General features: G+C 41.2%; 2 protein-coding genes across 16 annotated transcripts in view; one reads left to right on the top strand and one right to left on the bottom strand.

Annotated features, from left to right (window-relative positions):
- Positions 1 to 251, bottom strand: part of ZFYVE26 (zinc finger FYVE-type containing 26) — a 67,727-nt gene extending 67,476 nt beyond the window's left edge. For 6 of the 7 annotated variants that reach the window (XM_023182430.1, XM_023182447.1, XM_023182439.1 and 3 more), the window contains exon 1: positions 158 to 251. The gene's annotated coding sequence lies outside the window, so the exon portion shown is untranslated. The remainder of the gene's footprint in view (positions 1 to 157) is intronic. The other variant, XM_023182456.2, reaches the window with a different exon arrangement.
- Positions 252 to 3,231: 2,980 nt separating this feature from the next.
- The window catches only part of RAD51B (RAD51 paralog B), a 776,005-nt gene continuing 763,045 nt past the window's right edge, over positions 3,232 to 16,191 (top strand). For 6 of the 9 annotated variants that reach the window (XM_023182488.1, XM_023182498.1, XM_023182515.1 and 3 more), the window contains exons 1-3: positions 3,246 to 3,312; positions 6,424 to 6,509; positions 7,270 to 7,383. In XM_023182488.1, the coding sequence (XP_023038256.1) occupies positions 6,426 to 6,509; positions 7,270 to 7,383 (198 nt within the window). In that variant the 5' untranslated portion in view covers positions 3,246 to 3,312; positions 6,424 to 6,425. Of the gene's footprint in view, positions 3,313 to 3,619; positions 3,789 to 4,720; positions 4,858 to 6,423; positions 6,510 to 7,269; positions 7,384 to 16,191 lie in introns of all 9 variants that reach the window. The other 3 variants (XM_023182506.1, XM_023182549.1, XM_023182558.2) reach the window with 2 other exon arrangements.

Raw genomic sequence — 16,191 nt, 5'->3', positions numbered from 1 at the left:
CCTCTCTAGTTTGAGCCCTCTGTTAAGGCAGAGGATTGACGATCAGGAGACGAATCTGTGTCATAAGTGGAAAGCAGTGCGGGGGTGGGCCGCAGGGACGCTCCCTGCGGGGGTCGTGGAGAGGGGCCCCTCCTTCTCAGAGGTGTCTTAAACTCACCTGCTCCCGGCGCCCAAAGCAAGAGAGCTCTCAGCGCAGCCATGTTTGAGCCGAGTCAGGTGACACAACCCATCCGAACAGCGGTGGTGGGGGTGGTGACAAAGTCTGAAAGCCCCACTCCTATTGGCTCAAGGCAGGGAAGATGATAATTAACTGCCATATTTGTTTGAGTCACGTGACGCCACCTCTCCGGGAGTAGGGAAAGCTGGAAAGCTCGGAAAGAGGAAATCAGCTACCTGGCTGCGGACCATCTCCCTCAATTGTGACAGCTTCGGCGCTCAACACTTTCAGTTCTGCATTTTGCCGAGCAGGTGGCAGGAAGCACTGTGACCCTGGATTTTTTTTTTCTTCCACTCTCTTATCTCCCTAACATGTGAAGTCAACATTTAGTGAACGCCAGCCAGTGATGGTGTTTTGCCAGGCGCAGGGATACCTGGAGCTAGGAGAACTGGGTTCCCTTCCATTATTATTCTATCTACTGGGCTCTTTTGTTCTGGAACTCTGCGGTCTGAATTTCCATATTCTTCTGCTTCACTCCATTCATTTATTTGCACATTTACCCTACAACTGTTAATTGAACGGTGTGCTAGGCTTTATTTTATTTTTTTAGAGACAGGTCTCTCTCTGTCGCTGGAGTGCGGTGGTGTGATCTCGGCTCATTGCAACCTCGAACTTCCTGGATCAAGTAATCCTTCAGCCTCAGCCTTCCTGGAGTAGCTGGAACTACAGGCGTGCGCCACTACACCGGGCTTAGTCCGTATTCTCTAAGTTGAGTAAATGGAGGTCCCTCTTCTCAAGGGAGATGCAGGCCAAAAATTAGGATACAGTGGGCTAAATTATAAGACAGAAGTATGCATAAGAGATCAGAGAGCAAAGAATGAGCAAAGGCTTTTTCGCAAACATAATAATCTGAAACCAAGTCTTTTTTTTTGAGATGGAGTCTCGCTCTGTTGCCCAGGCTGGAGTTCAGTGGTGCGATCTTGGCTCACTGCAACCTCCGCCTCCCGGGTTTAAGCGATTCTCCTGCCCTCAGACTCCGAGTAGCTGGGATTATAGGCTCCCACCATCACGCCCAGATAATTTCTGTATTTTTAATAGAGATGGGGTTTCACCATGTTGGCCAGGCTAGTCTCGAGTTCCTGACCTCAGGTGATCCACCCACCTCGGCCTCCCAAAGTGCTGGGATTACAGGCGTGAGCCACCGTCCCCGGCCTGAAACCAACTATTAAAGTAACGGCTTACTAGGTTTCCTCACCACAGCTGCCTTACACCAAGCCTTTTGTTGGGTTTCCTTGGTGTGCTTTAATCACAGACTCAGCTTTCCTCAGTGTGTGTGTTTCAGGTTTAGTAATTTCATTCAGCATTTCCCAAACTATTTAATCATCAAAGGGTGGTGAAAAGAGCAAATTAAAACAAACAGAACGTTTTCTTCCAAAAACTCTTGTGTGATTGGTGGATTGTCCTCGATTCTTGAGAAAACTAACATGCCTCTCTGGCCCATTAAGTTTCTTCTTCTTCTTCTTTTTTTTTTTTTTTTTTTTGAGGCAAGGTCTGGCTCCTCCCACCTCAGCCTCCCAAGTGGCTGGAATCACAGGTGCCTGCCACCACATCCGGCTAATTTTTGTATGTTTAGTAGAGACGGGGTTTCGCCATGTTGGCCAGGCTGGTTTCGAAATTCTGAGTTCAAGTGATCTGCCCGCCTCTGCATCCCAAAGTGAAACCGCCTTTGCAAAATTATCACTGAGGAAATTATGACAGTGAAATAAATCAGACCTAACCGACTCTATCTTGCTTCTAACCGTTAAGCTGTCCTTGTTCATTCCTGGGTCTGTAGACTGAACTAACTTTGGGAAGGAATTCAGTTCATGGTTTGACTCTGAAACAAAATTGATAACAGCCCTTTCTGAAAAGACCCACTTCTTGCCTGGGACCAGTCTGCCTTTGCAGGACTAACACATTAGCTACAAGTTTAGAAATTACAGTTTAGGGGTCATGCAGCCTCTGGCTCCAAGAGTCTGAACCTCCCCAAATTGCTCCTGGGGGTGAAGTCACTATTGTTAAGCCCTGAGGTCGGTGCTTGAGATATTCTGCAGACTCTGCACTCGATGGATCAACTGACACCACTCAGACCAGTAATCTGGCCCAACCAGTTTTGCCATCTCACCCAGGAACAGAAGACATTAAGAAAACCTCACTTCCGACCCCTTGTGAGTCCATCTCCAACCTGACCAATCAGCACTCCCCACTTCCTAAGCCCCCACCAGCCAAATTATTGGTAAAAACTCCGATCCCCAAATGCTCCGGACAACTGATTTGAGCAATAATAAAACTCCAGTCTTCCGCACAGCTGGCTCTGCGTGAATTACTCTTTCTCCATCGCAATTCCCCCGTCCTGATAAATCGGCTCTGTCTAGGCAGCCGGCAAGGTGAATCCATTGGCGGTTTCAAAAGTGCTGGGATTACAGGCATGAGCCACCGCGCCCGGCCTGTTTTTTGTATTTTTTGTAGAGGTGGAGGGGTGGGAGAGGGTGTCTCACTATGTTGCCCAGGCTGGTCTCGAACTTCTGGGCTCAAGTGACCCTCCCGCCTCGGCCTTCCAAAGGGCGGATCACGAGGTCAGAAAATCTAGATCATCCTGCCTAACACGGTGAAACCCCGTGTGTATTTTGTATTTTGTAAAAATACAAATTATTAGCCGGGCGTGGTGGCGGGCGCCTGTAGGCCCAGCTACTCGGGAGGTTAAGGCAGGAGAATGGCGCGAACCCAGGAGGCGGAGCTTGCAGTGAGCGGAGATCACGCCACTGCACTACAGCCTGGGAGACAGAGCGAGACCCCGTCTGGAAAAGAAACAAAAAAAGAAAAATTTCGAAACAGGATGTTCCCTTGCCTTACATTCTCTTTGGTGATGGTCCGCCAACAGATTTTGATAATCACTGTTTTGAGGAACTGCTTCAGATTCGATCTGTTAAGCTGATCACAGTATTAACTACAATTCCCAGCAAGCCGCGGACCCAACCTGGGCCTCTGCCGGCCTCTGATTGGATACAATAGCCAGGATGACGACCCAATCAGTACTTCGGTTGTTGCTTTGCGGCGCTTTCCGCGGGGAAACTGTGAAGGGTGGGGAAACTTGAAAGTTGGATGCTGCAGACCCGGTACTGGAAAGTTTCATGTGGGGTGCCGTTGTGGGGAAGTGGGGTTCGCTCATTATTTCCTGCTCCTTCCCTAGGCCCGTGGGTGTCGATATTGGGGGAGCGGAGATTTTTCTCTTGGGTGCTGGTCACGCCCCCTTAAGACTGTCGGGATCTTCACTAAGAACCCCGCCGTGAATTCCGGGGGTGGGGACGGCTTCGGGCCTTCTTTTGGTGGGGAATGCTTGGAAGCTGCTCATTGTTGGAAAAAGCTCTTTTTAGGGGATTCCGGGTGATATTTCCGCCTGTTGATGCCCGTCTTCCTCCCCAGCCCCTTCCCGCTTCAGGTAGCCTGTCATTAGGGGAAGTTGAGGGACTGTCCCACTTCAGGTGGTGTTGGAGACCGTGGAATCTGGAGTCCGGTCCCTGGATTCGAGTGCGAGCTTCACACCAATTGTCAGCTGTTTAACTTTGCCCAAGTTTCACAACTCGGTGCCTCAGTATCCTTATCTGTAAAGTAAGGTAAAATATCCGAAGCCTTTGGAACAGTGTGGCACATAATAAGGGCTCAATAAATATTAGCTAATATTGTTCCTCAACAGTTGTCGTTGAACATCTAACATGAAGAATTTTCTTTTCTTGGTGATGAGGAGGACAGGGTTCATTCTCCAGGGTTGACCATCTCCCCTCAAGTGCAATACACGTACGTGCGTTCGCGCACACATACACCGCAGGAATTTACGTGCTCCGGAGGAGGAAACAAACTTGCAAGCCATAATAATACTTTGATAAGATTATCGAATAGATGTGTACGAAGTTGATGAGAACATTGGAGAGGAAAAGACTTGACCCTGGGGAAGGTTTTGTGGAGGGAAGTCAGGGAGACAGGATGACAATTGCGTGACCTACCAATACACATACCATATGACTGGAGGGCAGATCATGTGAGAGTCATGATGATTGCTGACCTTAAGTACTGTGTGCCAGGAGTGCTTTAACCTCCACTACAGTCATATGCAGTGGTAAATTCATATGACTGTAAAACAACCGTTTTAAGGAAATTAAGACACTGAGAGGTGAAGTAACTGCTGGGAAGGACAGGAACTGAACCTTGCAATGTGATGTATGAGTGAGAAGGAAGTGAGGGACCAATTTTTGATGTTTTTGAAGGGACCAATTTTTGATGTTTTTCTATGCGATCCTAAGAAGTTAGGAATATATCCGGTGGTCTACCAATCCCATGGGAAGTGTTAAAGGCTAGTGTGACTTTTTAGGAAGCTACTCAGGGCAGGATTGTGACACTGATAGGACTTTTGCAGGCGAATTTCGGGCTTCTTCCTGTCTGCTCCCATAGCACTTTTAAATAGCAATTGCGATACTGCATGACTGTAGTTATTTGTTTGTACCTCTGTTTTCATCTCTTAACTATGAGTATTCAAAGGGGAGGTGATATGCTTAAATGATTCTTGTACCCCAGAGCTCAGCAGGATGTGTATTTAAATGCCTGTGGAAGGAGCCAATTAAGGAACAAATGAATGGAGTGGCCAGAAACAATATGCAATAGTCCAGGCAAGTGATGGGAGTGGCCCTATTAAGGCAGAGATAGCAGAATTGGTTGTTGTTAAAGTCCCTGTAGTTTAGAATTTATAGTTTATTGTTTGTTTGTTTGTTTGTTTTTTGTATTTGATAGGGTCTCAGTCTGTTCCCCAGGCTAGAGTGCAGTGATGTGATCAAAGCAGCCTCGACCTCCTGGGCTCAGATAGTCCTCTCATCTCAGCCTCCTGAGTAGCTAGGACTACTACAGGTGTGCGGCACAATGCCCAGCTAATTTTTGTATTTTTTGTAGAGACAGGTTCTCTCTATGTTGCCCAGGCTGGTCTCAAATTCCTGGGCTCAATCAGTTTGCCTGTCTTGTCCTCCCAAAGTGCTGGGATTATAGGCGTGAGCTGCCTTGCGTGGCCCATAGTTCTTTTCTTTCTTTCCTTTTTTTAAAATTGAATTGATCAGTTTAAATGGTGTGATTACCTGAAACTACCTGATCTGAAAAGACATTAGGCAATGTTATAGCAGGTATCACTTGGTTTTCTACTGGGGGAAACAAGTCAATGCTAACAAATTCCCATAGAGAGAAATGAGGAGGATGTATTTTGTGTTTGTGAGAAGTGTGTATGTATGTATTTTGTGTGTGTGTGTGTGTGTGTGTGAGAGAGAGAGATTGATTCAATCTGATTTAGATAATTTAGGTGTTAAATAGAAATTTGGGCCATGGTATTGGAAATAAACAAACATGTACATTCTCAGTACATGTACATTCTCAGTATACATATATTCATTCCAAAATGTTACTTCTTTTCTGATAACTATATTGCTTTATTCCTTGGATTTATTCCTTTCCTCTGGAAAGAACTGAAAAATGTATATCTACCATCTCAATGAGATATACAGCCTCTCCTTCGTATGCATTAAGAGACTCACAGTAATTCTTTTTTAATTCTCTGAAGATAAATCTTTCATGAGCCTCATTTACCCCTAGCAAGGTACAATAGTGAAATTTAACTGCATGTGAGAATATAAGCAGCTAGTGTTAATAAAGAACATTTTGGGCCAGGCCCGTTTGCTTATGTCTGTAATCTCAGCACTTTAGGAGGGCAGCATGGGAGAATCACTTGAGCCCAGGAGTTCAAGACCAGCTTGGACAACATAGCAAAACCCTGTCTCTACAAAAAATACAAAAATTGGGCGGGCATGGTGGCGACTTTGTCTCTACAAGAAATACAAAAATTAGCCATATCCAAATAAAATTTATACATGCATTGAACATTTTAAGATGCTCTACAAATGTGAAGTGGTACTGTATTCATGTAGTAAATATCAAATAATTGTGTGAAATTATATTTGAGGTTGTCTTGTTTTTCTGTGTGCCTCTTTGATGAACAATTGTCTCTCATATTTAAAACATTTAAAAAGATTCTATAGCATTCCTTTATCAGTAATATTTTTAACACAGTATGTTTCATTTTGCATATGGAGAAACTTGAGGAATTTTTAATTTTGTTTTGGATAGCCTATTCACTATCACTTATGTTATATTCTATTTTTTTTTCATGGTTCTTCTTTTCTTTGCTGGATCTGGAGGCATGGGTAGCAAGAAACTAAAACGAGTGGGTTTATCACAAGAGCTGTGTGACCGTCTGAGTAGACATCAGATCCTTACCTGTCAGGTAAATTTTATTTAAAATTTTTATTGAGAAGTTTTATGCACAAGTTAACTTTATACCTTAATACTTCTTAAACTTGAAATATGAAAATGTAGGCTTACAAAATAAAAAAAGATAAATGATGGTGCTTTTCCGTAGGCTAATTGTAAATATCAAGCTTCCTTGGGTGCATTTCCAATTGCGATTTCATTTACCCAAATTTAATATTTTTGCATTTTGAGGGGAGAGTGGTCATGGCATAAGGTGAAGTAACAGCTTTGCTATTTATTTGTAGTTGCATGAGAAATAGGACTCAAATGAGGAGATACTATTCAAAATGTATAATTTCTCTTAAAAGCAAAAGAAATTAATAGACCTTTTTCTTATTGACGGAGCATGTGAAATATATAGAGCAGATCTTGCATTTTTAAGCAAGGTAGTGAAGCAAATCCTCCTTAGCAGGGTAAATAAGATTTAAAGGTTTTGGTTGGTTGTTTTTGTTCTTTGTTGTTTTTGAGACTAGGTTCTCATGTTGCCCCAGCTGGTCTTGAACTCCTGGACTTAAGCAATCCTCCAGCCTCAACTCCCAGGTAGCTGGGATTACAGGCACACACCACTATGCCTGGCTAGATTTAAGGTTTTATATTACTATAATGAATGTATAAATCTTTGATCTGCAATAAATTATACTTTTGTCTACATAAGCAGTATCAATTGAAGATTTCCTTTTAACTCTAATATCGTTGTTACATATATATGTTTAAAATATTCTGTGTTTCTTTAGGACTTTTTATGTCTTTCCCCACTGGAGCTTATGAAGATGACTGGTCTGAGTTATCGAGGTGTCCATGAACTTCTGTGTATGGTCAGCAGGGCCTGTGCCCCAAAGATGCAAACGGTATATTTATATTTTATTATGATTTGATTATGAATGATTCCTCATTTCATTAAACATGCTTTTTTAGGGATGAGGCACATGCAGAAATAGAGATGAGTACCTCAAAAATATTGAGTTTTCTACCATAGAAGTTAGTTCTCTAAGGAAAACACATGTGAAGCAAATATTTTTTTCTTTTTTGAGACACTCTGTTGCCCAGGCTGGAGTGCAGTTGCACAATCTTGGCTCTCTCCAGCCTCTGTTTTCTGGGTTCAAGTGATTCTCCTGCCTCAGCCTTCTGAGTAGCTGGGATTACAGGCACAGTACTATCATGCCAGCTAATTTTTGTATTTTTAGTAGAGATGGGTTTTCACCTTGTTGGCCAGGCTGGTCTCAAACTTCTGACCTCAAGTATCTGCTCACTTTGGCCTCCCAAAGTGCTGGGATTACAGGCGTGAGCCACTGTGCCTGGCCTGTATGTGAAAAATTTATGTATTTTATAAACTCATGGGAGATAATTTCCAAATAAGGGAATTAGGGAGCAACAGAAAGTTTTTGCTTTTTTTCTGTAGCCAATAGCGGTAGTTCCAAAGGTCATCTTTCTCTGATTGATTAGGTAGTATTTGAGGGCCTCGTAGTTAAATTATGATCTTAATTTTAGAATGCCCCTTTCTTTGATATACTGACCTTTACCATCATCACTTGCTCTAGATCATAAAGTACACATAATTGTACTTATACTTGCTTATTGATTGAATAAGAGGTAATTAAAAATTTATCCTTTACTCTTAAGAAAATTTGAAGTCTTTTACAAAAGCCCTCATCAAATTGTACATTTTTTTCAGACTTTTTGTGTCATGACTGTAGCTTAGCTTTTCAAATTGTAGATTTGAAACATGATAGAAATATCTTGTTTTCCCACAGTAAGAGTTTCCTAAAATTCTGTTCAGTGTTTTGCAAATGTATTTATTTATGTGGACTGTAAGTTACTTACCTCACTACCTTATATTGAAATTTACTGAACACTGAACAATGAAGTACAATTCTCTGAAGAAGGGGAGAAGGAAGGAATGTTAGTGTCATTTGAAACTTCTAAAAGCAATGAACAGATATTTGAACAACAGATATTTTCTTTTTTTCTTTCTTTCTTTCTTTCTTTTTTTCTTTCTTTCTTTTGTTTTTTCTTTTTTCTTTTTTTTTTTTTTTTGAGATGAGGTCTGTCTCTATTGCTCTGGCTGGAGTCTAGTGGTGTGATCTTGGCTCACTGCAACCTCCACCTCCTGGGCTCAAGCCATCCTCCCACCTCAGCCTCCTGAGTGGCTGGGACTACAGGTGCACACCATCATGCCCGACTAAGTTTTGTGTTTTTTGTAGAGATGTGGTTTTGCCACATAGCCTAGACTGTTCTTGAACTTATGAGCTCAAGTGATCCTCCCGCCTTAGCCTCCCCAAGTGCTGGGATTACAGGCATCAGCCACCGTGCCCGGCTGAACAACAAATATTTTCTTTTGTTCAGATTTAGCTTGTGATCTGAGGAAAATATTTTAAAGGCAGGGTAGTCAGAAGGAGAATCAGAACTGGAGTTAGAAATTGGCATTAGTCTTAGCTTTATCATTGATTTCATTGCTTTGAACAGCTTTCTTTGTTTTATGGGAGAAAACAGAAGTTAAAATACTGTGCAATGATTCTGTGACTAGATTCAAATTAACTTGTTACTATTTTGAAGGTTGTAAAGCACCAGAAAACCTTTAATTTGTCATCTGTCATTCTAATTGGTCAATATCTGTGGCATATTTCCAGTTAATAATTAAATAAGAGAGTGTGGTCCCAAAATTCAACTTTAATTTCTACTTACATCACTACGTTCAGCTGCCATCTTAATCAAGAAGCCATCTTTCTCCTATGGTTTACATTCATTCTTGTAGCATTCCTTATATTTGAGCACTGCCTTAAACATTGGCTTAGTTTTTTTTTCCAACTTTTATTGTAAGTTCCGGGGTACATGTGCAGGATGTGCAGGTTTGTTACATAGGTAAACGTGTGCCATGGTGGTTTGCTGTACAAATCATCCTATCACTTAGGTATTAAGTTCAGTATCCATTAGCTATTCTTCCTGAAGCTCTTCCTCTCCCCGACAACCTCCAATAGGCCCCAGTGTGTGTTGTTCCCTTCCATGTGTCCATGTGTTCTCATTGTTCAACTCCTGCTTATAGGTGAGAACACACAGTGTTTGGTTTTCTTTTCCTGCATTAGTTTGCTGAGGATGATGACTTCCAGCTCCATCCATGTCCCTGCAAAGGACATAATCTCATTCCTTTTTATGGCTGCATAGTATTCCTTTGTGTATGTGTATCACATTTTCTTTATTCAGTCTATCATTGATGGGCATTTGGGTTGATTTCATGTCTTTGCTATTGTGAATAGTGCTGCAATGAACATATGTGTGCATGTATATTTATAATAGAATGATTTATATTCCTTTGGGTATATACCCAGTAATGGCATTGCTGGGTCAAATGGTATTTCTGCCTCTAGGTCTTTGAGGAATTGCCACACTGTCTTCCACGATGGTTGAATTAGTTTACACTCCCACCAACAGTGTAAAAGCATTCCTATTTCTCTGCAAGCTCACCAGCATTTGTTGTTTCTCAACTTTTTAGTAATTGCCATTCTGATTGGTATGAGATGGTATCTCATTGTGGTTTTGTTGTGCATTTCTCTAATGATCATTTCTCTAATGAACAGTTTTGTTGTGCATTTCTCTGAAGATCTAATGATCTAATGATATAATGATCATTTCTCTAATGTTGAGTTTTTTTTTATATGTCTGTTGGCCACATGAATGTCTTCTTTTGAGAAGTATCTGTTCATGTCCTTAGTGCACTTTTTAATGGGTTTTTTGTTTTTTCTTGTAAATTTGTTTAAGTTCCTTGTAGAGTCCGAATATTAGATCTTTGTAGGATGGATAGATTGAAAAACGTTTTCTCCCATTTTCTACCATGGTAGTTTCTTTTGCGATGCAGAAGTTCTTTAGTTTAATTAGATCCCATTTGTCAATTTTGCTTTTGTTCCAATTGCTTTTCGCATTTTCGTCATGAAATCTTTGCTTGTGTCTATATTCTGAATGGCATTGCCTAGATTTTCTTCTAGGTTTTGGGTTTTTTCTGTAGTTTTGGGTTTTACATTTAAGTCTTTAATCCATCTTGAGTCAATTTTTGTGTAAAGTGTAAGGAAGGGGTCCAGTTTCAGTTTCCTGCATATGGCTAACCGGTTCTCCCAGCATCATTTGTTAAATAGGGAATCCTTTCCCCATTGCTTGTTTTTGTCAGGTTTGTTGAAGATCAGATGGTTGTAGGTGTGTGGTCTTATTTCTGAGTTCTTTATTCTGTTGCATTGGTCTATGTGTCTGTTTTTGTATCAGTACCAAGCTGTTTTGATTACTAGAGCCTTGTAGTATAGTTTGAAGTTGGGTAGCATGATGCCTGCAGCTTCATTCTTTTTGCTTCAGATTGTCTTAGCTATACAGGCTTCTTTTTGGTTTCCTGTGAATTTTAAAATAGTTTTTAAAAATTCTGCAAAGAATGTCAGTGGTAGTTTAATGGGAATAGCATTGAATCTATAAATTACTTTGGGCAACATGGCCATTTTCATGATATTGATTCTTCCTATCCATGAGATCCATGAGCATGGAGTGTTTTTCTGTTAGTTTGTGTCCTCTCTGATTTCTTGGAGCAGTGGTTTGTAGTTCTCCTTGAAGAGGTCCTTCATGTCCCTTGTTAGCTGTATTGCTAGGTATTTTATTTTCTTTGTAGCAATTGTGAATGGGAGTTCATTCATAATTTGGCTATCTGCTTTCCTATTGTTCGTCCATTGGCTTAGTTTTAGTTCATTTCTTCAGGAAATTTTTTTGCTCATTTATTTAATCATTTATTCTTTTGACCTGTATTTACTGAATGTCAAGTATGTATTAGGTACTTTGTCAGGCACTGGGGATGTCATGGTGAACAAGTTTATACAGTTCCAGCCCTCTTGTAGTTTACAGTCTAGTGGGGAAGCCAGACATTAAAATATTAATTCAGAAATAATTAGTTAATTATAATAGTGCTAAATCCTATGAAGGAAAGGCATAAGGAGCTTTGAAACTTTATAATAAGGGACGCTACTTAGTTTGGGGGTCAGGAAGGCCCTTCCAAGGAAGCAATACTTTAGCTAAAACATGGAAGATGAATAGGTGAGAGATAGGCAAAGGAGTTGGGAAGGGAGATGGGCAGGGAAGAGTTATTGGACACTGGGTATAACAGATGCAAAGGCCCTGGGAAGAGAAGGAGAATGGGGTTTGCACGAGTGGGACATAACAGCAAAGAGGAGAGTGGCAGGAGATGAAGTCAGAGAAGTAAGCAGGAGTCAGATTATTAGGGCTTTGCACTCCAAGTTAAGGATTTTGGACTTTATTCTGAGAGCAATGGAAACTCGTAAGAAGGGTATACTATAATATGTGTTTTAAAAAGATCAGTCTTGGATGTGGACAAGTGATTGAAAAGGAGGAAGAAAATATTCATGAAGATTAGTTAGGTACCTATTACTGTATTCCAGACCAAAGTGATGGTGACTTGTATTATTAATGCAGAGGTTATAGTGTTGATTAATATGAGAGATATTTAGGAGGAATAATTTTTTTTTTTTTTTTTGAGACAGAGTCTCACTCTGTTGTCCAGGCTGGAGTGCAGTGGTGCAATCTCGGCTCACTCCAACCTCTACCTTCTGGTTCTGGCAATTCTTGTGCCTAAGCCTCGTCGGTAGCTGGGACTATAGACATGCACCATCACACATGGCTAATTTTTGTATTTTTAGTAGAGATGGGGTTTTGCTGTTGGCCAGGCGGGTCTCGAACTGCTGGCCTCAAGCAATCTACCTGCCTCAGCCTCCCAATGTGCTGGGATTACAGACGTGAGCCACTGTGCTCAGCCTAGGAGAGAATATTCATGGGATTTGGTAATTGTTTGGCTGTGGTGGCAGTGACGTACAGAAAAGTGTCAGAGATGATTCCCTGACTTTTGCTTTGAGAAATTGAGTGGTACCATTTCCTGAGATCAGGAGTACTGGAAGAGGAGCAGGTTTGAGGGAGGCAGATCATACATTCAATTTAGTACTTGTGTAACTTTTTTTTTTATTTTTTGAGATGGAGTTTTGCTCTTGTCGCCCAGGCTGGAGTGCAATGGCAAGATCTCGGCTCAGGCTCCCGGGTTCAAGCGATTCTCCTGCCTTAGCCTCCTCAGTAGCTGGGATTACAGGCACCCAACACCATGCCCGGTTAATTTTTTATATTTTTAGTAGAGACAAGGTTTCAGCATGGTGGCCAGGCTGGTCTTGAACTCGTGACCTCAGGTGATCCACCTGCCTCAGCCTCCCAAAATGCCGCGATTACAGGCGTGAACCACCGCACCGGCCGGTACTTGTCTGATTTAAGATGCTTATAAAACATTTCGTGAAGATGGGAAGTAGGCAGTTAAATATATGGACCTGGACCTTGGAGGTGAGGCATGCACGTGGGAGTCATTGGTGTAAATATGATAGTTGAAGCTATCGGAATGGATGAGTGATTGCCTATAAAGTGCATACAGTAAGACGATAAGTGTACTTAAGCCTGAAACCTGAGTGATGCCAACAGTTACAGGTCAGATTAGACGATAATGAGTCTGAGAAGGAGCAGCCACCAAAGTAGAAGAAAAACTGGTAGTGTCATATCACAAAACTCGTCTTTGTCTCATTTATATACGTACTACTTCTCTGAAGTTTTGTTCTGTTAGTTCATTTTATTCTTTTTTTTTGAGACGAAGTTTTGCTCTTGTTGCCCAGGCTGGAGTGCAATGGCACAATCTTGGCTCACTGCAACCTCCGCCTCCTGGGTTCAAGCGATTCTGCTGCCTCAGCCTCCTGAGTAGCTGGAATTACATGCATGTGCTACCACGCCTGGCTAATTTTTTCTTTTGTATTTTTAGTAGAGATGGGGTTTCTCCATGTTGGTCAGGCTGGTCTAAACTCCGGACCTCGGGCGATCCACCCACTTCGGCCTCCCAAAGTGCTGGGATTACAGGTGTGAGCCACCGCACCCAGCCGATTGTTATTTTTTTGACTTACCAAATCTATTATTCTAGAAATTACACTTTAAATTGCAAATGAAGTGCTTTAATTTGGACAGATTGGGCTGCCTTTGCGTGTTTGAGAAAGTATCCTCGCATGCATCCACGTTGCCTGATGATAGATTATAGACAAAAATGTGTATGTAAGGATGCCTACTGAAATATTTTTTATGTCAAAACATTAGAAACAATAATAATAGGAAGGAGATAAATTATATTACATTTATGTTAGGGAATATTATGTAGGCACTAAAATCTTTGAAATATTTTTATTTATTTATTTATTTTTATAGAGATGGGGTCTTGCTATGATGCCCAGGCTGATCTTGAAATCCTGGCTTCAAGTGATCCTCCTGCCTTAGCCTCCCAAAGTGCTGGGATTACAGGCATGAGCGACCATGACCAGCCAAGAATTTGTAATAACAGGAGAAATGCCCAGGATATAATGCTTAGTGAAAAAAGCAGGCTACGAAATTGTATATAGTATACATGCAAATTTTATAAAAATGAACGTTATAAAGGTATTTGGCATATATTGTTAATAATGGTTATCTTAGGATTGTGGAATTTTTTACTGACTTCTGTTTTCTTTAACTTTTTTCTTCTTTCCAAATTTGCTTTAGGTAAGTTATGTTCTTTAATTAGGAAAAAAGCAGCAATGGTTCTTGTTTGTCACCTTGTGGTAATATCTGGCAAATCTCTTAGTCTCAGTTTTTTTACCCTTTGTGAAATGGAGATAATTATACCTGTGTGTAAATGAAATAATGTACGTAAAGTACTTAATACAGCACATAGTAGATGTGCAACAAATGCCCTTTACCTGCCTATCCTTGCCTTTTCCTTACTGTTCATGCTTCCTGAATCACAGCAGTATCTAAGAGGAGCTGATGTTATTTGCTCCATATCCTGGCATAGCGACTAGACAGTGCCCTGGAACAGGCAAAGCTAAACTGAAATGTAAAGCAAACGATTAACAAACGGAGGTTGTCAAAAGCCTTTAAAAGAATAAAAGGAACATTAGAAAATGAACATCTTTTAAAAATCAGATAAAATTTTAATATCCCGGAATATTAATAAAAGTAATTTAAAAAACAATTTTCCTTATAGATTATTAACTTTTGTAGCTCTAAATACATCAGAATGATCAAAACCAACACATAAAATCACCAGAATGCTTTGTATAATTTCTTGTGGACAAACACCAAGAATAATAAAGGAGAATTTTGGGCCAGGTGCAGTGGCTCACACCTGTAATTCCAGCACTTTGGGAAGCTGAGGTGGGCAGGCCACTTGAGGGTGGGAGTTCGAGGCCAGCCTGGTCAACATGGCAAAACCCAGTCTCTGCTAAAAATAAAAAAATTAGCTGGGTGCGGTGGCAGGCACCTGTAATCCCAGCTACTTGGGAGGCTGAGGCAGGAGAATTGCTTGAACCCAGAAAGTGGGATTGTAGTGAGCTGAGATCGCATCACTGTACTCCAGCCTGGGTGACAGAGTGAGACTCTGTCTTGAACAAAAAAAGGAGAATTTCAGAATTTTATAATATTGGAAAAACTTCAGATAAGTAGTGTTTCTCCCCTTGTTCGCAGGGAATATGTTTCAGGACCCTCAGTGGATGTTTGAAAGTTTGGATAGTACCAAACTATATGTATACTACGTTTTTTGGATCTGATAACTGAGATGGCTACTGACTAACAGGCAGGGAGTGTCTACAGTGCGTATACACTTGGCAAAGGGATGATTCACATCCAGGCGGGATCATGTGAGATTTCACCATGCTACTCAGAGCTGTGTGCAATTTAAAACTTATGAATTATTTCTGGGATTATCCATTTAATATTTTCAGATCAATGTTGACCATGGGTAACTGAAACATGGGAAGTGAAACCGTGGATAAGGGGTACTGTTGTACTGTGTACCTGGCTTTCGATAAAGTTGCTAGTGCCAAAAGTTTCTATCCCCACTACTATTACCTTCTTCTAGCTACCATTATTTTTCTTTGGAATGATTGTAATGTCTTCCTGACAGATCTCCCAGTTTCAAGCTGTTCTTCACAAACTAATCTGAGTATGTCTTTGAAATTATAATTTGTTGTATTAGTTTCCTGTGGCAGTTCTCATACAAATCATACCCTGGGTGGCTTCAGACAACAGAAATGTATCCTCTTACAGTTTTGGAGTTCAGAGGTTCAAAATTAAGGTGTAGGCAAAGCTGTGTTCTCTCCAGAGGTTCTAGGGGATTATCAGTTCCTTGCCTCTTTCAGCTTTTGGTGGCCATTAGCATTCCTTGGCTTGTGGCTGCTTCTCTCTCTATTCCATCTTCACATAACCTTTTTCTGTGTGTATTGAATTCCCTCTGCCTCTCTCTTATGAGTGAGGGTATTTAGGGTCCATCTGGATAATCCATGATTATCCCTTCATCTCAAGGTCTTTAACTTAATCAAATCTGCAAACACCGATTTTGCAAATAAGGTAATATTCACAGACAGGTTCTGGAGATTTGATTTGGATAGCGGGGGGGGGGGGGGGGGGGTCATTTCTCAGCCTTCCACACCTTCCTTCACAATGTTCTTCACAAATGAACCCGAGTTTGAAATGATGACTTGATCATGTCACTCCTTTTTGCATCTTCAACAGAGCTGTTCATGGTTAGGCCCCTGCTTACTTCTCTAGCCTCATTGCTTGCTGTATTG

Source organism: Piliocolobus tephrosceles, chromosome 6, assembly GCF_002776525.5.
Source record: "Piliocolobus tephrosceles isolate RC106 chromosome 6, ASM277652v3, whole genome shotgun sequence".
NCBI classification, from domain to species: domain Eukaryota; kingdom Metazoa; phylum Chordata; class Mammalia; order Primates; family Cercopithecidae; genus Piliocolobus; species Piliocolobus tephrosceles.
Note: the sequence above shows the minus strand (reverse complement) of the source record. Positions and strands in the feature narration are given on the sequence as shown.